At 50.9% G+C, this 23,893-nt stretch overlaps 1 protein-coding gene across 1 annotated transcript in view; it reads left to right on the plus strand.

The window, feature by feature from the left end:
* The first annotated feature begins 532 nt into the window (after nt 1-532).
* The window catches only part of nxn (nucleoredoxin), a 101,927-nt gene continuing 78,566 nt past the window's right edge, over nt 533-23,893 (plus strand). Inside the window, exon 1 of the mRNA XM_078422035.1 lies at nt 533-901. Within this exon, the coding sequence (XP_078278161.1) occupies nt 596-901 (306 nt within the window). The 5' untranslated portion in view covers nt 533-595. The remainder of the gene's footprint in view (nt 902-23,893) is intronic.

The following is a 23,893-nucleotide window of genomic DNA, read 5'->3' on the forward strand; positions in this document are numbered from 1 at the left end:
GGGAGGGAGGGAAGGCTGGGAGGGAGGGAGGGGTACTGCCCGGGCTGGCTGGGAGGGAGTGAAGGCTGGGCTAGGCTAGGCTGGGCTGGGTGGGAGGGGAGAGAGGGAAGGCTGGGCTAGGCTAGGCTGGGCTGCTGGGCTGGGAGGGGAGGGAGGGAGGGAGGGAGGGAAGGCTGGGAGGGAGGGAGGGAAGGCTGGGAGGGAGGGAGGGGTACTGCTCGGGCTGGCTGGGAGGGAGTGAAGGCTGGGCTAGGCTAGGCTGGGCTGGGTGGGAGGGGAGAGAGGGAAGGCTGGGCTAGGCTAGGCTGGGCTGCTGGGCTGGGAGGGAGGGAAGGCTGGGAGGGAGGGAGGGGTACTGCCCGGGCTGGCTGGGAGGGAGTGAAGGCTGGGCTAGGCTAGGCTGGGCTGCTGGGCTGGGAGGGGAGGGAAGGCTGGGAGGGAGGGAGGGGTACTGCCCGGGCTGGCTGGGAGGGAGTGAAGGCTGGGCTAGGCTAGGCTGGGCTGGGTGGGAGGGGAGAGAGGGAAGGCTGGGCTGGGCTGGGCTGGGCTGGGCTAGGCTCTCTCCGGACCCCCCTCTGTCTGCTCTCCCGCCGCCATGGCCGGGCCGCTGTGCGAGCTGCTGGGAGAGCGGCTGACGGACCGGCACCAGGCCGAGGTGGAGAGCTCGCCGCTCGGCTCCGACGGCCGCCTGCTCGCCCTGTACTTCGGCTGCAGCTGGAGCGCTCCCTGCCAGCAGTTCAACGCGGCGCTCGCCGACTTCTACGGCCGCTTCAAGCAAGGCGAGAACGGCGACAAACTGGAGGTGGTGTTCGTCAGCTCAGACGAGGAGCTCAAACCGTGGCAGGAGTTCGTGGAGCAGATGCCCTGGCCGCTGCTGCCCTTCCAGGACAAGGAGCGGAAGGTAAGGAGGAGAGGGGAGAGGAGGGAGGGAGGGAAGGGAAGGGAGGGGAGTGGGGAAGAGAGAGGAGAGGAGGAAGAGAGAGGGAAGGGGAGAGAGAGGAAGTGTGAGTGGAAGGGAGAGGAGAGGAAGAGAGATGAGAGGAGGGGAGAGGAGAGAGAGGGGAGGGAGAGAGGAGTGAGGAAGAGAGAGGGAGGGGTGGAGGAGAGGAAGAGAGAGGGAGAGGGAGTGGAAGAGAGAGGAGAGGAGAGGAAGAGAGAGAGGGAGAGGAGAGGAGAGGAGAGGAGGGAAGGGGAGAGAGGAAGAGAGAGGGAAGGGGAGAGGGGAGGAGGGAAGGGGAGAGAGGGGAGAGAGGAGAGGAGGGAAGGGGAGAGAGGGGAGAGAGGGAAGGGGAGAGAGGGGAGAGAGGGAAGGGGAGAGAGGGGAGAGAGGAGAGGAGGGAAGGGGAGAGAGGGGAGAGAGGGAAGGGGAGAGAGGGGAGAGGAGGGAAGGGGAGAGAGGGGAGAGAGGGAAGGGGAGAGAGGGAAGGGGAGAGAGGGAAGGGGAGAGAGGGGAGAGAGGAGAGGAGGCAGTAGCAGACTGAGGCTCCACAACATTCACGCTACTGTATCCCACATTATATACGGTGTAGCCCCCTGAACAACCCTACATTTATATGATACAGTGTTGTATACACAAATACAATATTAGACACATGAAACACCCCGGGTGCGGTGGATACAATACTACAGCTACAAAGGCAACAACAACTAACTGAAAGTATCATCGACATGTTGGATACATTCATTGCAGCACCACAGACAGACAGACAGACAGACTGGGACCAAGGTCACAGACACACAGACAGCCTTGGAGACATTGTAGCTCTGCAGACACACTTGACAGAATATTGCACGTACAAAACACAACATCGGACACATTGTAGCACCACAAAAACAACACTGTACATAAATTACGGAGTGGAAGTGAGAGGAGTGGAAGAGAGAGGAGAGAAGGGAGGGGAGAGAGAGAGAGAGAGAGAGAGAGGAAGAGAGAGGGGGAGGAGAGGAGAGAGAGAGGGAGAGGAAGAGAGAGGGGGAGGAGAGGAGAGAGAGAGGGAGAGGAAGAGAGAGGGGGAGGAGAGGAAGAGAGTGGAGAGGAAGAGAGAGGGAAGGGGAGAGAGGAGAGGAAGAGAGAGGAGAGGGGGACACATACGTAAAACTTCAGATGCATTGGATACGAGATTGCATGTGTAAATACAACATTGCACACGTTCATAAGTTCTAGGAGCAGAATTAGGCCACTCGGCCCATCAAGTCTACTCCGCCATTCGGTCATGGCTGATCTATCTCCCCCTCTCAACCCCATTCTCCATTTGCAAGTACTGTAGTGCCTCAGAGAGTATAAGAAAATAACTGCAGATGCTGGTACAAATCGAAGGTATTTATTCACAAAATGCTGGAGTAACTCAGCAGGTCAGGCAGCATTCCTTCTCTTCTGAGATGCTGCCTGACCTGCTGAGTTACTCCAGCATTTTGTGAATAAGTGCCTCAGAGAGACCAGATCAGTAGTGCAGGAATGAACACAGCACTATACACAATTGGATGCATTGCAGCACCCCAGATACATTATTGCATGCGCTGTATTTAAGTAAAAGCCAACAAACGCAAGAATGTCCACGATGGGTTCCTCACCTGGACACCGGTTGTCATTGGTTACAGTATTGCACACTCTTTATTGAAGTATAACGCAACAATGTACACATTAGATGCACTGCAAGCAGCGGAATACTGGGTGCAACATTGCATGCACTGTACTGAAGTATAAGGCAATGATATATGCATAGGATATCTTGTACACAGGGTCACATTGTGTACAGTATTGCATGGACCATATTTATGAGGCAATGGTATACATGCTGGGTAACTTGTAGCACCCTGCACACAGGGTAATGCAGTGTACAATATTGTATGGACTTGTACACATTGGATGCATTGTAGCACTTGATGCAAGTGGATGACCTCGGGTTTGTTCGAGAAACTGAGTCTTTCCTCGACAAGTCCTACAGTGAGATTGTTACAGCGAAGGTACTGGAAGAGAGAAGGTGGGTGACGGTGAGAAAGGGAAGGAAACTTGGAGTGCAAAGGTCCCCGGGCGTTGTACCTCTTGAGAACAGGTTCATCCACTTGGAAGCTGTCGGGGAAGAAGACGTTACCACACTGAGCGGCAGACTGGCTTGAGAAACAAAAGGTGCTGTTGAGCCAAAACCAAAGAGGCAACCGTGGCTGACAAGGGAAGTTGGGGATGGAATAAAACGAAAAGAAAAGATGTATAACACAGCAAAGAGTAGCGGGAAGCCAGAGGATTGGGAAACTTTCATAGGACAACAGAAAGTAACAAAACGGGCAATACGGGCTGAAAAGATGACGTACGAGGGGAAGCTGGCCAAGAATATAAAGAAGGACAGTAAAAGCTTCTTTAGATATGTTAAGAGAAAAAGAGTAGCAAAGTCAAATGTGGGTCCCTTGAAGGCAGACACGGGTGAAATTATTATGGGTAACAAGGAAATGGCAGAAGAGTTGAACAGGTACTTCGGATCAGTCTTCACTAAGGAAGACACAAACAATCTCCCAGATGTACTGGAGGACAGAGGATCTAGGGGGGTAGAGGAACTGAAATAAATTTTCATTAGGCGAGAAATAGTATTGGGTAGACTAATGGGACTGAAGGATGATAAATCCCCTGGGCCTGATGGTCTGCATCCCAGAGTCCTCAGGGAGGTGGCTCTAGAAATAGTGGGCGCATTGGTGATCATTTTCCAATGTTCAATAGATTCAAGATCAGTTCCTGTGGATTGGAGGATAGCTAATGTTATCCCACTTCTCAAGAAAGGAGCGAGAGAGAAAACGGGGAATTACAGACCAGTTAGCCTGACTTCGGTGGTGGAAAAGATGCTGGAGTCAATTATTAAAGAGGTAATAACGGTGCATTTGGATAGCAGTAAAAGGATAAGTCCAAGTCAGCATGGATTTATGAAAGGGAAATCATGCTTGACTAATCTTCTGGAATTTTTTGAGGACGTGACAAGAAAAATGGATAAAGGGGAGCCAGTGGATGTAGTGTATCTAGACTTTCAGAAAGCCTTTGATAAGGTCCCGCACGGGAGATTGGTGACTAAAATTAGAGCACATGGTATTGGGGGTAGGGTGTTGATATGGATAGAAAATTGGTTGGCAGACAGGAAGCAAAGAGTAGGAATAAACGGGTCCTTTTCAGAATGGCAGGCAGTGGCGAGTGGAGTGCCGTAAGGCTCGGTGTTGGGGCCGCAACTGTTTACCATATATATTAATGATTTGGAAGAGGGAATTAGAAGCAACACTAGCAAGTTTGCGGATGACACAAAGCTGGGTGGCAGTGTGAACTGTGAAGTGGATGTTAGGAGGTTGCAGGGTGACCTGGACAGGTTGAGTGAGTGGGCAGATGCATGGCAGATGCAATATAATATAGATAAATGTGAGGTTATCTACTTTGGCGGCAGAAACAAGGAGGCAGATTATTAAGTCAATGCAGTTAGGTTAGGTAAGGGGGAGGTGCAGCGAGACCTGGGTGTCCTTGTACACCAGTCACTGAAAGTTGGCGTGCAGGTACAGCAAGCAGTGAAGAAAGCTAATGGCATGTTGGCCTTCATAACAAAAGGATTTCAGTATAGGAGTAAAGAGGTTCTTCTGCAGTTGTATAGGGCCCTGGTAAGACCACATCTGGAGTACAGTTGTGTACAGTTTTGGTCTCCCAATTTGAAGAAGGACATCCTTGTAATTGAGGCAGTGCAGCGTAGGTTCACGAGATTGATCCCTGGGATGGCGGGACTGACATATGAGGAAAGATTGAAAAGACTAGGCTTGTATTCACTGGAGTTTAGAAGGATGAGAGGGGATCTTATAGAAACATATAAAATTATAAAAGGTCTGGACAAGCTAGATGCAGGAAAAATGTTCCCAATGTTGGGCGAGTCCAGAACCAGGGGCCACAGTCTTAGAATAAAGGGAAGGCCATTTAAAACTGAGGTGAGAAAAAACTTTTTCACCCAGAGAGTTGTGAATTTGTGGAATTCTCTGCCACAGAGGGCAGTGGAAGCCAAATCACTGGATGAATTTAAGAGCGAGTTAGATAGAGCTCTAGGGGCTAGTGGAATCAAGGGATATGGGGAGAAGGCAGGCACGGGGTATTGATTGGAGATGATCAGCCATAATCACAATGAATGGCGGTGCTGGCTCGAAGGGCCGAATGGCCTCCTCCTGCACCTATGTTTCTATGTTTCTCTCTAGTAGCGTGATAGTGTATCGCACATTGGGTACAAGGTTGCTGGCACGGGAGAGAAGAGTGCATGCACTGAATTAAGCAAGGCAGGGTGGAGGCAATGTATGCACCTATTTTCTACGTCTCTAAGGCAACGATAGAGACATTTGATGCATTGGTGCACCCTGCCGGACTTTACACTGAATGGGTGCATGGTTGGTTATTGCTGCTGTTTGTTCTCTAGGCGTGTGGCCCCATCCCCTTGCTTCTGTTTAGAATCTGGTTTATCTGAATCCATTCTTTCCAAATGCTGTCCAGTCAGCTCATGTGACACTGTCTGAGAGAGACATTTGCCGAGTTGTCACGGTTAGGCGTGTGCGCGGTGCGATGCCCCGAGTGATAGGTGGTGACCGTGGCGATGTGTAGACGTGACCGTCTAGCCAGAGATGGGGCGTTGTGTCATGTAGTTAATCTCAGCACAATGCAGCAGTTATGTTCAATGTGGAGCCGTGTAGCATGGAAACAGGCCCTTCAGCCTGACTTGCCCACGCTGACCAAGATGCCCCATCTACACTAGTCCCACTTGCCCACATTTGGTCCACATCCCTCTAAACCTTTCCCATCTACGTACCAGTGCGCATGTCTTTTAAACGTTATAGTACCTGCCCCAACTACCTCCTCTGGCAGCTCGTTCCACATACCTACCTGTCCAAGGGCTTTCAGGCATCATAGGGTCATACAGAGTGGAAACAGGCCCTTTGGCCCAACATGCCCATGCCGACCAACATGCCCCATCTACAGCAGTCCCACCTGCCAGCATTTGGCCCATATCCCTCTGAACCTGTCCTATCCATGTACCTGCCTAAATGTCTTAAATATTGTGATTGTCTCAACTGACTCCTCTAGCAGCTCATTCCACACACCCACCACCATCTGTGGGGAAAAAGGTGCCCCTCAGCTACCTATTAAATCTTTTCCCTCTCACATTAAACCTATGTCCTCTGGCTCTCGATCTCCTGTACTGAGTAAAAGACTCTGGGTCTTCGCCTAAACCTAGGAGAGGCTCTGTATGAGCATGTTTTATTCATTCCTTTCAAGACACAAAGTGCCGGAGTAACTCAGTGGGTCAGGCAACATCTCTGGAGAACATGGCTAGGCGATGTTTCGGGTTGGACCATAAGAACTGTGAATGGAAATACTTGACTTGATGTGACTCTCACTTTTGTTGCACTTTAAAAAAATATATACGGCATCTTAGGTGAAAAACTCATTTATTATTTATTAGTTTTTATTGGTTTTTATTGATATTGGTACTTGTTGTGTTGGTTCCTATGTTTGTGCGATTGTTTTTGAAAGGTTTGCACTGTCGCACTGTTTCAGATGTAGCACTTCTAATTTCGTTGTACTGTTCGTACAATGACAATAAAGGCATATTATTATTCTTCAGGCCGAGTGTAGGAGAAGCTGGGAGAGAGGTGGGAGGCAGGACAAGGTGTGGCAAGTGATAGGTAGACACAGGTGAGGAAGGGGGGTTGGTTTGAAAGGCAGAAGTTGGTTCAAAGGCCAGAGCTTAAAATCGAAGGTGTGGGACAAAAGGAAGTATTCCGAACCATTACTTCAGACTGCCACTATACTGAGGCCAGACGCCAGCTCTCGGACACCTCCTCGCACCTACCCTTCGGCCATGAGCCCACTGACCAGCACCAAGCCACCTTCTCCCAGACAGGTATGTCGATCTGTGCGAGAACGCACACCTCCAGATTCAGGGAAAGTTTCTACCCAGTTGTTATCAGGCAACTGAATCATCCTACCACAACCAGAGAGCAGTGCTGAACTACCATCTACCTCATTGGTGACCCTCGGACTATTCTTGTGTAAGGAAATAACTGCAGATGCTGGTACAAATCAAAGGTATTTATTCACAAAATGCTGGAGTAACTCAGCAGGTCAGGCAGCATCTCGGGAGAGAAGGAATGGGCGACGTTTCGGGTGAAGAGTCTCGACCCGAAACGTCGGCCATTCCTTCTCTCCTGAGATGCTGCCTGACCCGCTGAGTTACTCCAGCATTTTGTGAATAAATACCTCAGACTATCCTTGATCGGACGTTGCTGGCTTTACTTTGCGCTTAACGTTATTCCCTTATCATGAGGAGCACCTTCAGCACCAGACTGGTCCCGCCACGATGCAGCACGGAATGCCACAGGAGATCCTTCTTACCTGTGGCTATCCCTGGACAACTCCTACCCCTTCTGTCGTGGGGTAGACTGACACTGACCCCCCCCCCACCCCACCCGGTCCCCAATCTTTGCACATCCCCAATCCTTCCCACTCGTCACTTTAATTTCACGTTTCGTGTATTTTGTGTTTTATGACTGTTGGCAGATCAATAGAATCAAGTTCTATCGTATGGTATCATTCTCAGCGGCCCCCCCATGCTGGGTCCCTCCTTCATTGGGCATGGTTGGTGGGGGGGGGTGGAGGAGGAAACAATGCAGGGACATTTCCAATAATCGGGCCAGACTACAGAAGTAAACACGCCCTGGGATGTAACGTTGAGGCTCCGAGGCGCAGGTCAGGCCGCATTTGGAGCACTGTGAGCAGTTTTGGGCCCCATACCTGAGGAAGGATGTGCTGGCTCTGGAGAGGGCCCAGAGGAGGTTTACAAGAATGATCCCAGGAACGAGTGGGCTAACCTACGATTGAATTGAATAGGTTTTTGTTATTAACCAAGTATGTACACGTTCAAGCAATTTGCTCTGATGCTTTGCTCGCAAGTAACAACACGACATACAGTAAACAATTAAGAATAAGACATTATAATTTAAATGTAATTTAATTTAAATCGATGAGCGTTTTTGTCGACTGGGCCTGTACTCGTTGGAGTTTAGAAGAATGAGGGGGGACCTCGTTGAAACGTACAGAATAGTGAAAGGCTTGGATAGAGTGGATGTGGAGAGGATGTTTCCACTAGTGGGAGAGTCTAGGACCAGAGGGCACAGCCTCAGAATAAAAGGACGTACCTTTAGAAAGGAGTTGAGAAGGAATTTTTTTAGTCGGAGGGTGGTGAAACTGTGGAATTTATTGGCAAAGACGGCAGTGAAGGCCAAGTCATTGGGTATTTTTAAAGCGGAGATTTACACATTTGGGATTAAAAAAGGTGTCAAAGGTTATGGAGAGAAGGCAGGAGAATGGGGTTGAGAGAAAAAGGTAGATCAGCCAGGATTGAATGGCGGAATGGACTTGATGGGCCAAATGTTCTAATTCTGCTCCAATGACTTGCGAACATGAACACCCAGTTAACATGGAAGGGTGGTACGTGTGTCCCTTGTGACAGCTGATGGGCTTAAAACCAGCACTCAGCTACATGATGTAAGAAAATAACTGCAGATGCTGGTACAAATCGAAGGTATTTATTTCACAAAATGCTGGAGTAACTCAGCGGGTCAGGCAGCATCTCAGGAGAGAAGGAATGGGTGACGTTTCGGGTCGAGACCCTTCTTCAGACTGAAGAAGGGTCTCGACCCGAAACATCACCCATTCCTTCTCCCCTGAGATGCTGCCTGACCTGCTGAGTTACTCCAGCATTTTGTGAAATAAATACCTCAGCGACATGATGCATGCTCAACCCAAATCTAAATCTGCTCGGGGACTAAGCGGTCATGGCCCTCCCCGGTGGAGAGCTCTGGAGTGATCTCCCGCTTGCCAAACACTTTAGCTCCCCTTCCCATTCCCACACTGACCTTCCTGCCCTGGGCCTCCTCCACCGTCAGAGAGAGGCACAACACAGATTGGAGGAACGGCACCTCGTATCTCGCTCGGGCTCTTGCTCACATCCTGGAGATACGAAGGTAGACCCAAAATTCTGGAGTAACTCCGTCTGAAGAAGGATCTCGACCCGAAACGTCACCCATTCCTTCTCTCCAGAGATGCTGCCTGTCCCGCTGAGTTACTCCAGCATTTTGTGTCTACCTTCGATTTAAACCAGCATCTGCAGTTCTTTCTTACACCAGCGGTATGAACGTTGATTTCTCTCATTTCAAGTAACCCCTGCATTCCCCCTCTCTCTCTCCACTCCTCCCCTACCCTAGTTGGACCCGCTGAGTTACTCCAGCTTTTTGACCGAGCTTTGGTGTGAAACAGCATCTGCAGTTCCTTCCTACACATTTTGGGGTATTAACTCCAAGAAGAGTTTGGACAAATTTGGATTGTTTTCTCTCCAAGGCTGAGGGGAGACCTGATAGAAGCAGAGAAGATGATGAGAGACATAGATGGGGTGGACAGTCAGAACCTTTGCCCCACGGTGAAAATGACAAAGGCAAGAGGGCATAGGTTTATGGTGGAGGGGGTTAAAGGGGCAATGTTTAAAGGGGATGTGCAGGGCAAGTGTTTTTTGTTGTTACACAAACAGTGGTGGGTGCCTGGAACAAGCTGCCAGGGTGGTGGTGTAGACAGACAGAATAGTGGCATTTAAGAGGCCAGTAGATGGGCATGTGGAAATGCAGGGAGGGAGATGGATCACATGCAGGCAGGGAAGATTAATTTAATCTGCCATCATGGTCGGCACAAATATTGTGGGCCGAAGGGCCTGTTCCTGTGCTGTGCTGTTCTATGTTCCTCACTGTTAATTTAGCCTTGGTTATCCTCTCTCCACAGTTTTACTGAACTAAGTATGTATATTTTTTATTTCCATTGCTTCCTTTCCATTTTCATTATGGTTTTTGGCAGATGTGGGATAGTATTTTCAGGTGAGGTTCTGGGGGGGGTTGATGGGATGGGGGGCACATTTATTAGGGGGACCTGGATGAGGCGTGTGCTGTGGAAATCCTTCCCCACTGCTTTTGGCTACCTAGTCAATGGGTCAATGCTCAATGTATGAGTACCGAGATACCATGAGAAGCATGTTCTGCGTGCTGTCCAGTCAGGGCGGCACGGTGGCACAGCGGTAGAGCTGCTGCCTCACAGCGCCAAAGACCCGGCTTCCATCTCCTTCGGGTGCTATCAGTACGGAGTTTGTACGTTCTCCCTGTGACCGCGTGGGTTCTTCTCCGGTTTCCTCCCACACTCCAAGGACGTGCAGGTTTATAGGTTAATTGGCTTCGATAAAGATTGCAAATTGTCCCTCGTTTGTGCAGGAGAGTGCTAGTGTGCGGGGATCGCTGGTCGGCGCGGACTCGGTGGGCTGAAGGGCCTGTGTCTCTAAACTTAAAAACTAAAGTCATACTGCACACAAATGCGACACATCCCCTCCTGGAACAGCGCGCAGAGAGTCGACGTATTCTGGTACCATCCTGCAACTTCCAAGTCTGTGGAAATCCTGATCTTGGCCCAAGGAGATACACAATTTCCTATTTTCTCAATTTGAAGCCTAGCATCCTAGCAGCACTGGATCGATGAATCAGGGCTGGGCTGGCGTTACTCAGCGGGACAGGCAGCTTCGCTGGAGAGAAGGAATGGGTGGTGATTTGGGTCGAGACCTCTCTTCAGACTGAGAGTCGGGAGAGGGAGACGGAGATAAGAAGGTGTAAGGTGTGTAAACGAGACATCAAAGGGGGCGAGATTCTCATCCACATTTCGATGAAGCAAGGGGTTGGGCTGGTCTAGTGCAATGCTGTCTTGTCCCGGGCGTGAGTGAGTGAGAGAGGGGGGGAGATGCTAATGCCTGTTTCTGCTAACTGCTGCTCAGACCCTCTGGGCTGCATTTATCACCACTCTCAACCTTTTACGACGTGACGTTTGAAAGAAATGAGGCTGGCAGCTAACACAACCACAGTATTGATTCTCACTGTCGGTCTGGGCACTGTTTAAAGGGGTGGGCCATTAAATCGTTCCTCCCTAGGTGTGAGCTGATCCTATCAATGCCCAAATGCATAGATCGTGGTTTATGATCATGGGCTGTGGAGGCCAAGTCAGTGAATGTATTTAAGGCAGAGATGGATAGATCCTTGATTAATACTGGCGTCAGGGGTTATGGGGAGAAGGCAGGAGAATGGGGCTAGGAGGGAGAAATAGATCAGCCCTGGTTGAATGGCGGAGTAGACAATGGGCCGAATGGCCTGATTCTATTCCTATCTCTTATGATCTTATGATCACTGTGGCCAGATCCTGCATGTGTGTGTTTGTTCGACGTTGTGAAGTGGCCCCAGGAGTGTCCACACGTTCCTTGCCCTTGTGTGTGCCCATCTGCCTTGGCCCAGCCACGACTTGGGAGAGATTCAGACATTCGGAAGGGAGTTGCAAAGTCCTGGGTCTTAGTCACAAGGTAGCGTGGAGAAGGCAGACAGTATTAGTAGGGACGTTTATCCAAGTCCTCCAGAAACGCTGCCTGACCCACGGAGTTTACGGCAGCACTTTGTGTTCAATGCAAGATTCCAGCATCTGCGGTTTTTAGTGTCTTCAGAAAACATTGGTATTGGCTTATTATTGTCAGCTGCACTGGGCTACAATGAAAAACTTTGTGTTATTCAGCCAAACTACTATAAATGAGTACAATCATGCCATACATAAGCACAGCAGGTAGTGCAAAGAGAAAAATACCAGAGTGCAGAATATAGTTTTGCAGTATTATAGCATTACAGACACAGAGAAAGTGCAGATTTAAATTTTTTTAAAGTGCAGGGTCTGCAATGAGGTAGGTTGGAAGATCGGGGCTGCACACTAGCTTGCGTAGGACCATTCAGTAGACTGGAGAAGAAGCTGTTCCTGGATCTGGTGGCACGTGCTTCAAGCCTTTATCTTCAGCCCAGTGGGAGAGGGGAGACGAGAGAATGGTTTTGGTTGAGGTTTATTATTGTCACCTGTGCCGAGGTACAGTGAAAAGCATTAGTTTGCATGCTATCCACACGCATCACATAGGACCATCCGTAAATACAATCAAGTCAAACTCAAGTACAATAGGTAGATCAAAGGGGAAGATGCAGAGTGCAGAATATAGTTGTCGGCAACGTAGTGCATCTGTTCAGTAGACAAAGTCCAATGTCCACAATGGGGTAGAGGTGAATCGGATAGTACCGTAGCTCATGGAAGGACTGCTCAGAAGCCTGATAACAGAGGGGAAGAACCTGTTCCTGAGTCTGGTGGTGCGCGCATTCAAGCTTCTGCACCTCCTGCCGGACGGGAGCAGGGAGGGGGAGGAACGACCGGGGTGGGGACAAGCCTGTCGTTACGGGGACCAAGAGAGAGGGGTGGAAATGCTCTCCACTTTGTAGATCGCAAAATGGGCCCGAGCTAGCTTGTGGAAGGACCGTTCAGAAGCCCGATAACAGAGGGGAAGAGGCTGTTCCCGAAGCTGGGCGGAGGAGGAAGGTGAAAGATATTTGTCTGCTGTTTCACTCGAGCGCAGGGCACTCAAACCGCTATGTCCGTGCTGAACATGGTTCCAGGTTAAACCCCTCTCCCCTACTTGCACGTGACCCAGATCCCCCCATTCCCTGCACATCCATGTGCCTGTCTAAAAGCCTCTTGAACTGTATCCGTCTCCACCACCACCCTCTACATCAAAGAAACCATCTCCTTTAATCTTCACCCACCCTCACTCTAAACATAGTCTTTGACATTTTCGTTCGGGGGGGGGGGGGGGGAGGTTTTGGCTGTCTACCCTATTTATGCCTCTTATAATATTTTATAGTTCTCTCTGAGGGGTCTCCCCTCAGCCTCCAAACACTCCAGAGCAAATTTTGGATCGAGTGGATGTAGAGAGGATGTTTCCACCAGTGGGAGAGTCTGGACCAGAGGGCACAGCCTCAGAATAAGAAGGCGTTCCTTTAGAAAGGAGAAGAGGAGGAATTTCTTTATCCAGGGGCTGGTGAATCTGTAGAATGCATTGCCACAGAAGGCTGTGGAGGCCAAGTCAGTGGATAGACAATAGGTGCAGGAGGAGGCCATTCGGCCCTTCGAGCCAGCACCGCCATTCAACGTGATCATGGCTGATCATTCTCAATCAGTACCCCGTTCCTGCCTTCTCCCCATACCCCCTGACTCCGCTATCCTTAAGAGCTCTATCTAGCTCTCTCTTGAATGCATTCAGAGAATTGGCCTCCACTGCTTTCTGAGGCAGAGAATTCCACAGATTCACAACTCTCTGACTGAAAAAGTTTTTCCTCATCTCAGTTCCAAATGGCCTACCCCTTATTCTTAAACTGTGGCCCCTTGTTCTGGACTCCCCCAACATTGGGAACATGTTTCCTGCCTCTAACGTGTCCAACCCCTTAATAATCTTATACGTTTCGATAAGATCTCCTCTCATCCTTCTAAGGCAGAGATAATAATAATAATAATAATACATTACATTTATATAGCGCTTTTCATATACTCAAAGACGCTTTACAAGGATTTAGAGAACATAGGGAAGTGAATAAATAGATAAATAAGTAAACGAACAGAGAAAGGAGACAGAGGGTGGGGTGACCTTCAGTGGTTGAAGGCAGTACTGAATAGGTGAGACTTCAGTGATGTTTTGAATGTGGTGAGTGTGGAGGAGTCTCTGACGGTTTGAGGTAGTGAGTTCCATAGGGTGGGAGCAGCGATGGAGAAAGCCCTGTCCCCCCAGGATCTGAGTTTGGTCCGGATGTGGGGGGATAGGAGATAGGAGATAGACAGATTCTTGACCGTTACGGGGAGAAGGCAGGAGAATGGGGTTAAGAGGGGAAAGATAGATCAGCCACGATTGAATGGTGAAGTAGACCTGATGGGCTGAATGGCCTAATTCTGCTCATAGAACATGAATTTATGAAAACAATCCACGTTTGCCCAACCTCTTGTTGCAGCTGATCCTTCTAATCCAAGCAGCACCCTCTCCAAAGCTTCCACAACCTTTCTGTAATGGGCCGACCAAACTGCCCACCATAATCCAAGTGCGGCCTAACCAAAGTCCTATCGAGCTGCATCGTGACTTCATGCCCCTCATACCCAATGGCTCGACCGATGAAGGCAAGCACACCGTACGCATTGTGATGGAGCGCATGGATCGCTTTAATTTTTGTTTACTTTTGAGATACAGCGCGGAAACAGGCCAATCGGCCCACCGAGTCCACACCGACCAGCGCTCCCCGCACACTAACACCATCCGACACACATTGGGGACAATTTACAATTTTTACCGAAACCTATTTACTTACGAACCTGTGCGTCTTTGGAGTGTGGGAGTTGACACGAATCCAGCGGGTGTGTGGAGGAGTGTCGCTAGCTGAGCTGGCACCTGGTCACGGTCTGTTTGTGGGTTTAGTTGGAACGCAGCGGAAGGTGATTCCATGGAAATATTGGCGTCGTGTCAAAGGCTTGCAGCACCTTATTCACGTAGCTGGGAAGTGGCTGCACTCTGCATGGTTCACCAGCTGATTCCTACACTCTGCACAAACGCATAGTACACGCGCTCCCTGACTTGCGTAGGGCGATACGTCCCATGGAGCCTTGCGTACGTCACATGGAAGTGCTACCGTGCCCACGTAGATTTACTATTAGCTGTGGAGACCACGGGCGGAGCTCCGACGTGGAGACCACGGGGAGCTCCGACGTGGAGACCACGGGTTGAGCTCTGACGTGTAGACAATGGGGAAGATCCGACGTGGAGACCACAGGGGAGCTCCGAAGTGGAGACTGACAACCTGCCTACAAACCTGCATACCTTTGGAGTGTGGGAGGAAACCCACGCAGTCACGGGGAGAACGTGCAAACTCCGTACAGACAGCGCCCGGGTCTCTGGCGCTGTACGGCAGCAACTCCTAACATAGAAACATAGAAAATAGGTGCAGGAGGAGGCCATTTGGCCCTTCGAGCCAACACTTCATTCATTGTGATCATAGCTGATCTTCTCCAACCAATACCCCGTGCCTGCCTTCTCCCCATATCCCTTGATTCCGCTAGCCCCTAGAGCTCTATCTAACTCTCTCTTAAATCCATCCAGTGATTTGGCCTCCACTGCCCTCTGTGGCAGAGAATTCCACAAATTCACAACTCTGGGTAAAAAAGTTTTTTCTCACCTCAGTTTTAAATGGCCTCCCCTTTATTCTAAGACTGTGGCCCCTGGTTCTGGACTCGCCCAACATTGGGAACATTTTTCCTGCATCTAGCTTGCCCAGTCCTTTTATAATTTTATATGTTTCTATAAGATCCCCTCTCATCCTTCTAAACTCTAGTGAATACAAGCCTAGTCTTTTCAATCTTTCCTCATATGTCAGTCCCGCCATCCCAGGGATCAATCTCGTGAATTAGTGTCTTCTTGCCTTTACAATTGTGTGGTGTGTGGATCTAACGCACCGATACAGAGCACAAGTACCAGGTTTAAAGGTTCATTACGCTGGGTGTAAGGAATCAAGCCTGCCCTCTGTAAATGGTGGAACAAGGAGGAGGGGCAGAGTGGCCTGTTTCCTATTAATGTCTCCCAGCCCAACCCCACCACCCCTTACCCTTATCAGACCCCTTTGATACTATCTTGGTGAACCAACCTTTCCAACACCTCCACAGACGCTGACTGACAAGCTGAATGTTTCCAGCGTTTTCTGTTTTAATGTCAGTAGGTTGGTGCTAGTGTCTGGGATTTTCGCTGGTTGGTGTGGACTCGGTGGGCTGAAAGGCCTGTTTCAGCGCTGTATCTCTGAAGTGTAAAGTTCAGCATCTGCAGTTTAGTTTTAGTCTGAATACGCAGCATGGAAACAGGCCCTCTGGCCCACTGAGTTCGCACTGACCAGCGATCATCCATTCACAAACGATAGGCACAGAGTGCTGGAATAACTCAGCGGTTTAGGCAGCATCTCTGGAGAAAAAGGATGGGTGAACATTTTGTGTCGGGACCCTTCTTCAGAATAATTTGCTCGCACTTTCTCATCCATTCCCCACGAACTGGGGGCAGTTTACAGCGGCCACCTACAAACCCGCACGTCAGCGCCAGAGACCCGGGTTCGATCCTGACTACGGGCGCTGTCTGTGCGGAGTTTGTACGTTCGCCCCGTGATCCGCGTGGGTTTTCTCCGGGTGCTCTGGTTTGCTCCCACACACCGTGCAGGTTTGTCGTTTATTTGGCTTTGGTAAAAAAATGTAAACTGTCTCTCGTGTGTAGGTTAGTGCTAGTGTACGGGGCCGGCACAGGCTTGGTGGGCCGAAGGGCCTGTTTCCGCACTGTATCTCTAAAGAGTGACGGTCGGGTTGCTTGCCACTGTATGTCACTGGGTCTCCGTCTGTCTGAACCTGCACCTCTACCCTTTGTGTCTGTAATCTTTGTGTCTGTGTATGTATAGGTGTGTCTCTGTGAGTGTGTGTATTAGTGAACGTGTGTGTGTACCTGTGTGATGGTCATGGTGTATTTGATTGTCTATAAGCATGTGTATCTTTGGGCATTGGTGCATTTATAGAGTCACAAAGCACGGAAACAGGCCCTTCAGCCCATGCTGTCCAAGATGCCCCATCTACACAAGTCCCACCTGCCCATGTGTGGCCTTTATCCCTCTAAACCTTTCCTATCTATGTACAGTACCTGTCCACATGCCAATTTGAGTGTGCATTTGTGTGTGTGTGTTCAGTTTTTTGTCACATATACCGAGGTACAGTGAAAAGCTTTTGCGTGCTAACCAGTCAGCGGAAAGACAGTACATGATTACAATTGGGCCATTCACAGTGTACAGATACATGATAAAGGGAATAACGTGTGTGTATTGGCGTATTTGACTGTGCGTGTGACTGAGGGTGTTGGTAGATTTGACATGTGTGCCATAAGGTCATAAGTGATAGGAGTAGAATTAGGCCACTCGGCCCATCAAGTCTATTCTGCCATTCAATCATGGCTGATCAATCTCTTCCTCATAACCCCAATCTCCGGCCTTCTCCCCATAACCTCTGACACTGGTACTAATCGAGAATCTATCTATCTCTGCCTTAAATATATCCACTGACGTGGTCTCCACAGCCTTCTGTGGCAAAGAATTCCACAGATTCACCACCCTCTGACTAAAGATGTGCGTGTGTGTGTGTCTGTGTGAGTCTGTGGGTGGAGTTGACTGTGTGTGTGTGGGTGGGTTTGACTGTGTGTGTGTGTGTGGGTGGGTTTGACTGTATGTGTGTGTGGGTGGGTTTGACTGTGTGTGCGTTTGACTGTGCGCGTGTGGGTTTGACTGTGTGTGCGTGTGTGGGTTTGACTGTGTGTGTGGGTTTGACTGTGTGCGTGTGTCTGTGTGTGTGTGGGTGGGTTTGACTGTGTGTGGGTTTGACTGTGTGTCTGTGTGTGCGTGTGTGGGTTTGACTGTGTGTGTGTGGGTTTGACTGTGTGTGCGTGTGTGGGTTTGACTGTGTGTGCGTGTGGGTTTGACTGTGCGTGTGCATTTGACTGTGCGTGTACGAGCCTTGCCCGAGTGTGAGTGTGTGTTTGGTGTGTCCGAGTGCCCGCCTGTGTGTGTGTGTGTGTGTGTGCATGTACGTGTGCGTATGCACGCGTGCCTGAGTGTACGCGTGTGCACCGTGTACATGCACAGCCGCGGTGCGGATGAGTGGTGATGTTAGTGATGGCTGTGGGCCAGGGGGTGAGGAAGCGTTCTCATTGTGTGAGTGGGGAGGAGCTGGGCGTGGGTTTGTGCAGGCCCGTTGGGAGGGAGGAGGGGAGGCTGATGGATGTGGAATGCCAGTGGAGTTATTGTGAAACATTCCCGCAGAAATGCAGCTTGGCAGCGATCCACTGACCAGGACTGAGTGATGTCACTTTTGTCCCGGGGCTTAGCTGTCCTGTCCGCTGCCAGGGATACCGTGAGATGTGGGGAGTGTCCTCACTGTCGGTGTCCGCTCTAACTGGTGGCAATTTGGCAGAGTTGATGTAAAATGGTGAGAGTCTGTGGTTCGTGAGATACCGAGATATCCTCAGGAACAACACTCAGGCCAAGTGTTTAACTGTTTAGGGCCCAGCATTGGGCTGGTGGCAAAAAAACTTTGAGTAAATTTAAACCTTTCAGTTCATGTTGTGACAAAGATCCTACTTCCAAATCCCTTCCATAAGCTAGGCCACTGTCTGATTCACCTCTACCCCATTGCGGACGTTGGACTTTGTCTGTGGAACTGGTGCACTACAACGCTGAGAACTATATTCTGCACTCTGCACCTTCCCCTCTGCTCCACCTATTGCACTTGAGTTTAATCTGGTTGTAGATATGTCTGGTATTATCTCATCTGGTTGGATAGCGTGCTTGTGGGGTGGCACAGTGATGTCGAGAGTGTTGTATTGTCGTGTGTCCCAGAAGCAACAATGAAATTGCTGCCTCTCAGCCCCGGAGGCCCGGATTCGATCCTGACCACGGGCGCTGTCTGCACCAAGTTTGTACGTTCTACTTGTGACCGCGTGGGTTTTCACCGGGTGCTCCGGTTTCCTCCCACACTCCAAAGACGCGCAGGTTTGTGGGTTAATTGGCTTCGGTAACATTGTAAATCGTCCCTGGTGTGTAGGATTGTGTTAGTGTACAGGGCGATCACTCTGGTTGGCACGGACTCAGTGGGCCGAAGGGCCTGCTTCTAACGTCATGCAAAACACAGCTTTTCACTGTACCCAAGTGCACGTGGCAATAATAAACATAAAACGTGGACATAAGGAACTGCAGGTGCTGGTTTACGGAAAAAAAAGACCAAGCTGCTGGAGTAACTGAGTGGGACAGGCAGCATCATGAAGGGTCCCAAATGTTGCCCATTGATGGTCCCCAGGGGCTGAGTGACTCCAGCACGACATCTCCCAAATCTCAGCACCTGCTAGAAACTGATGGATGGATGGATGGGAGGGCAGGCACGGAGGGGGAGAGGGGTGTGGGGAGGGAGCAAGGTTGGGAAGAGGTGGGGGAAGCAAGTGAGGAAGGGGCAGAAAGGGGGAAGGAGTGTGACACGGGTGAGTGTGAAAAGGGGAGTGTGAAAAGGGTGAGTGTGAAAGGAGGGTGTGTGAAAGGGGTGAGTGTGAAAAGGGGGAGTGTGAAAAGGGGGAGTGTGAAAAGGGCGAGTGTGAAAGGGGCGAGTGTGAAAAGGGTGAGTGTGAAAAGGGGGAGTGTGAAAGGAGGAGTGTGAAAGGGGCGAGTGTGAAAAGGGGGAGTGTGAAAAGGGTGAGTGTGAAAAGGGGGAGTGTGAAAAGGGGAGTGTGAAAAGGAGGAGTGTGAAAAGGGGGAGTGTGAAAAGGAGGAGTGTGAAAGGGGTGAGTGTGAAAAGGGGGAGTGTGAAAGGGGGAGTGTGAAAAGGAGGAGTGTGAAAGGGGGGAGTGTGAAAAGGGGAGTGTGAAAGGGGGGAGTGTGAAAGGGGGGGAGTGTGAAAGGGGGGAGTGTGAAAGGGGGGAGAGTGGGGAAGGGGAGGGAGTGGGAGATGGGGTGGACAGAGGGGCCACAGAGGGGTGGGAGGGGAGTGGGGTTGGGGCAGAGGATGGGTGGAGAGAGGGAGCACAGAGATGGGAGAGAGGGGATGTGGAGACAGAGAGACGAGGGGTGGTTGAGTGGGCTCCAGTGTGGGGTCTCTGAGCAGGAGGGACGTGCGGGAGCAGGCAGGATCTCGGGCAACTCCAGGAATAGTGTGGACATTATCTGGAGAAAAGCTGTGAATGCCAGGAAGCTGAAATGAAACCATTGATCTGGAAAGTGTTTAAGTGTGTGTGTATGAGAACAAGGCAATAACAGGCGGGTGGGGGATGCTTATTTAGGCCACTGGCTTCACTCCCGGCTCGGGAGGGGATGGTGCTTAATGAAAGCTCACGGAACAGAATCTGGCCGATGCTCCACACGGTCACTTGGGAATGTGGTATCCCAAACCCACACATTCCAGGGAGAGAGTGGTGTGGAGGGAGAGAAGATGGATGTGGGAGGTAGAGGGGGAGATGGGGAGGTGTGTGTGTGGGGGTGAGAGAGAGAGAGAGAGGTGGAAAGGTAGGGGGGGGTTTGGGGAGGTAGAGAGGGAGATAGATGGGAAGGTAGAGAGAAAGACAGGTAGGTGAGGTCGTGAGAGAGAGAGAGGAGACGGTTAGGGGAGAGAGATGGAGAGGTGGGGGGGAGAGAGAGAGACGGGTGGGATGGCGGAGGGAGTGAGACGGAGGGGGAGAGAGTGAGACGGAGAGAGAGAGAGAGTGGGACTGGGAGAGGGAGGGGAGATGGACGGGGGGAGAGAGAGGAGAGAGACTGGGAGGGGTAGGGAGAGAGAGAGAGAGGGGGGAGGGGGAGGTGGGGGGGAGAGAGAGTGAGACTGGGAGGGGGGAGAGAGTCAGTGGAGACTGGGAGAGGGAGGGGGGGAGAGAGAGAGGGGGGCAGGTGGGGGGAGAGGAGAGAGAGGGGGAGAGAGACTGGGAGAGGGAGGGGGGAGAGAGAGAGAGGGGGGCAGGTGGGGGGAGAGAGAGTGAGACTGGGAGGGGGAGGGGGGAGAGAGAGAGAGGGGGGCAGTGGGGAGGAGAGAGAGAGAGTGAGACTGGGAGAGGGAGGGGGGAGAGAGGTCAGTGAGACTGGGGGAGGGGGGAGAGAGAGAGAGAGGGGGAGAGAGAGAGAGAGAGAATTAGTTAGTTAGTTAGTTAGTGATAGTTAGTTAGTGGGAGTTTAGCTAGTTAGTTAGCTAGTTAGTTAGTTCCTGGTGGGGATGGTATTGGAACTCGTGTGGGTACGTTCCCAGTAGTGGGAGCGTGGTCTGGGTCTTTGGCCTTTGGCTTCTGAGGCAGTCAAGAATAAACATGGGGATGGTGATTGGAACCAATTGGGGCAGTGGTCGGCTGGCTGCTGGTTGCTGCAGTGAATGTGCACTGGGACGTGGTGCTGGCCCAGTGTGAGGAAGTGTGGAGCAAGCCCTTTGCAAGTGGTTGCAGCGCAGTGATTGCAAACGCTGTGTGCTGGTCCAGTATCTCCGTGACCTGCAGTCACAGCCCAGCAGTGGAGTCTGATGCAAAGGAAAATATCAGCTTTTTCCGCTTTGTCAAGCTGGTGGTTCGATAGTATTAAACTCTGAAAGAGGGCGTCTGATGTATGGAAATAACACTTTGTCCCATTCCCCCTCAATATATTGCAAGTGAATTGCGGGACGCAGCCCCAGACCATCACACAAACCAACCTCCCTTCCACTGACTCCATCTACACCTCACACTGCCTCTGGCAAGGCCAGCAGCATCATCAAGGACCAGTCGCACCCTGGCCACTCCCTCTTCTCCCCCTCTCCCATCAGGCAAGAGGTACAGAAGTGTGAAAACGCACACCTCCAGATTCAGGGACAGTTTCTTCCCAGCTGTTATCAGGCAACTGAATCATCCTACAACAACCAGAGAGCAGTCCTGAACTACTCACTACCTCTTTGGTGACCCTCGGACTATCTTTGATCGGACTTTGCTGGCTTTACCTTGCACTAAACGTTATTCCCTTATCATGTATCTATACACTGTAAATGGATTGATTATAATCATGTATTGTCTTTCTGCTGACTGGTTAGCATGCAACAAAAGCTTTTCACTGTACCTCAGTACACGTGACAATAAACTGAAGTAAGGAGGGGCTCTGTGGTGCAGCGGGTGGAGCTGCTGCCTCCCAGCACCAGAGACCTGGGCTCGATCCCGACCTCGGGTGCCGTCTGTGTGGAGTTTGCACGTTCTCCCTGTAACTGTGTGGGTTTTCTCCGGGTGCTCCGGTTTCCTCCCACATCCCAAAGACGTGCAGGTCTGCAGGTTAATAGCCCATCTGTAAGTTCTTTGGTTCAGTTTGAGTTGAGTTGTTGTCATGTCACTGCTGAGGTACAGTGAAGAGCTTGTGTTGCGTGCTCACCAGTCCCCCTAGTGTGTCCGGAGTGGATTAGAAAGTGGGATAACGTGGAACTAATGTGAACGTGCGATCGCTGGTCATTGTGCCAGCTCAGTGGGCTGAAGGGCCTGTTTCCACGCTGGTATCTCGAAACAAAACCAGACTGTGTGGAGTCTGTACGTGTGCCCAGGCACTACTTTACACTGAACGACCTGACGTGCCCCCAGCCGCCAGCCCTAGCTGGTAGATGTCGAGGCCCATGCTCATTTCCCCCTCGTGTTTAGCTGGGGGTAGAATCTGGGGAGATTGGGGTGGCACGGTGGCACAGCGGTAGAGTTGCTGCCTTACAGCGCCAGGGACCAGGGTTCCATCCTGACTAAGGGTATTGTTTGTACGGAGGTTTGTACGTTCTCCTTCATGACCTCTCCACCTCCCTACCTCCTTCTCCCCCTCCCCTCCTCCCTCCCTCTCCCCTCTCCCTCTCCCCCTCCCTCTCCCCTCCCCCTCTTCCCCCCTCACCTCCCTCTCTCTCTCTCACCTCTCTCTCTCTCTCTCTCTCTCTCTCTCCTCTCTCTCTCTCTCTCACCTCCCTCTCTCTCTCTCTCACCTCCCTCTCTCTCTCTCACCTCTCTCTCTCTCTCTCTCTCACCTCCCTCTCTCTCTCACCTCACTCTCTCTCACTCTCTCTCTTTCTCTCTCTCTCTCTCACCCTCTCTCTCTCTCTCTCTCTCTCTCTCTCACCTCCCTCTCTCTCTCTCCCACCTCCCTCCCTCTCTCTGTCTCCCTTGTGTGTTTTCCCCGGGTGCTCCGTTTTCCTCCCACTCTCCAAGGACAATTGGTGAATTGTCTTGTGTGATTTGTCCCCAGTGTGTAGGATGGAACTAGTGCACGGGGTGATCGCTGGTCGGCGTGGAGTCTGTGGGCCGAATGGCCTGTTTCCACGCCGTACCTCTAAACGTAAACTGAAATCAAGCCGGGACCCAGTGTTAATGGGCTAGCATGGACTCGATGGGCCGAAGGGCCTGGCTCTTTGACGCGTGCGGTGCAGCGTGTGGCCACTAACTGCAATGCTTTGCTATGAGGGGAGCAGTCACGCCCACACAGTCAGAGTGGGGGATTAGCACAGCATTGATCGCATTAACTTGTTAATGACAAAAGCCTTTTGAAAGCTGCAGACGTGGGGCTTTAGGGTAAGATTACAACTGGGAGTGGCGGTGAGATGGGGAATCTACCTCATTGCTCTGGTTTGCACCGGCCTTGCCTCTTTGCCTTGCTGGGATTTAATTATCCACATTCCTTTCCAATATTTATCATGAGGCAGCTTTGAAATCTGCAGCATGTTTGCCTGAGATCTAAATTAGGGCTCGTGTTATTATTGACCAATTTTATTTACAAAGTTTACAAGAATGATTCCAGGAATGAGTGGGTTGGCGTATGCTGAGCGTTTGACAGCACTGGGCCTGTGCCTCGCTGGAGTTTAGAAGGATGAGGGGGGACCTCTTTGAAACTTCCAGAATATGAAAGGCAAAGATAGAGTGGATGTGGAAAGGATGTTTCCACTGGTGGGAGAGTCTAGGACCAGAGGTCACAGCCTCAGAATTAAAGGGCGCTCTTTAGGAAAGGAGGTGAGAGAGGAACTTCTTTAGTCAGAGGGTAGTTAGTCTGTGAAACTCATTGCCACAGAGGGCTGTGGAGGCCAAGTCAGTGAGTATTTTTAAAGAAGAAATGGACAAATTCTTGATTAGAACGGGTGTCAAGGGTTACGGGGAGAAGGCATGAAAATGGGACTAGGAGGGAGAGATCGGCCATGATTGAATGGTGGAGTAGACTCGATGGGCCGAATGGCCTAATTCTACTCCAATAACGTGGTTATTGAAATTGCGCAGTGGGTTTTCTCCAGATCTTCGGTTTCCTCCCACGCTCCAAAGACGTACAGGTTTGTCGGCTACTTGGCTTAGTTTAAAAGTAAATTGTCCTCGTGCGTGTGGGGGGGGGGGGGGGGGTAGTGTTGGTGTGTGGGGAT

This window comes from Rhinoraja longicauda, chromosome 26, assembly GCF_053455715.1.
Source record: "Rhinoraja longicauda isolate Sanriku21f chromosome 26, sRhiLon1.1, whole genome shotgun sequence".
In the NCBI taxonomy this organism is placed as follows: domain Eukaryota; kingdom Metazoa; phylum Chordata; class Chondrichthyes; order Rajiformes; family Arhynchobatidae; genus Rhinoraja; species Rhinoraja longicauda.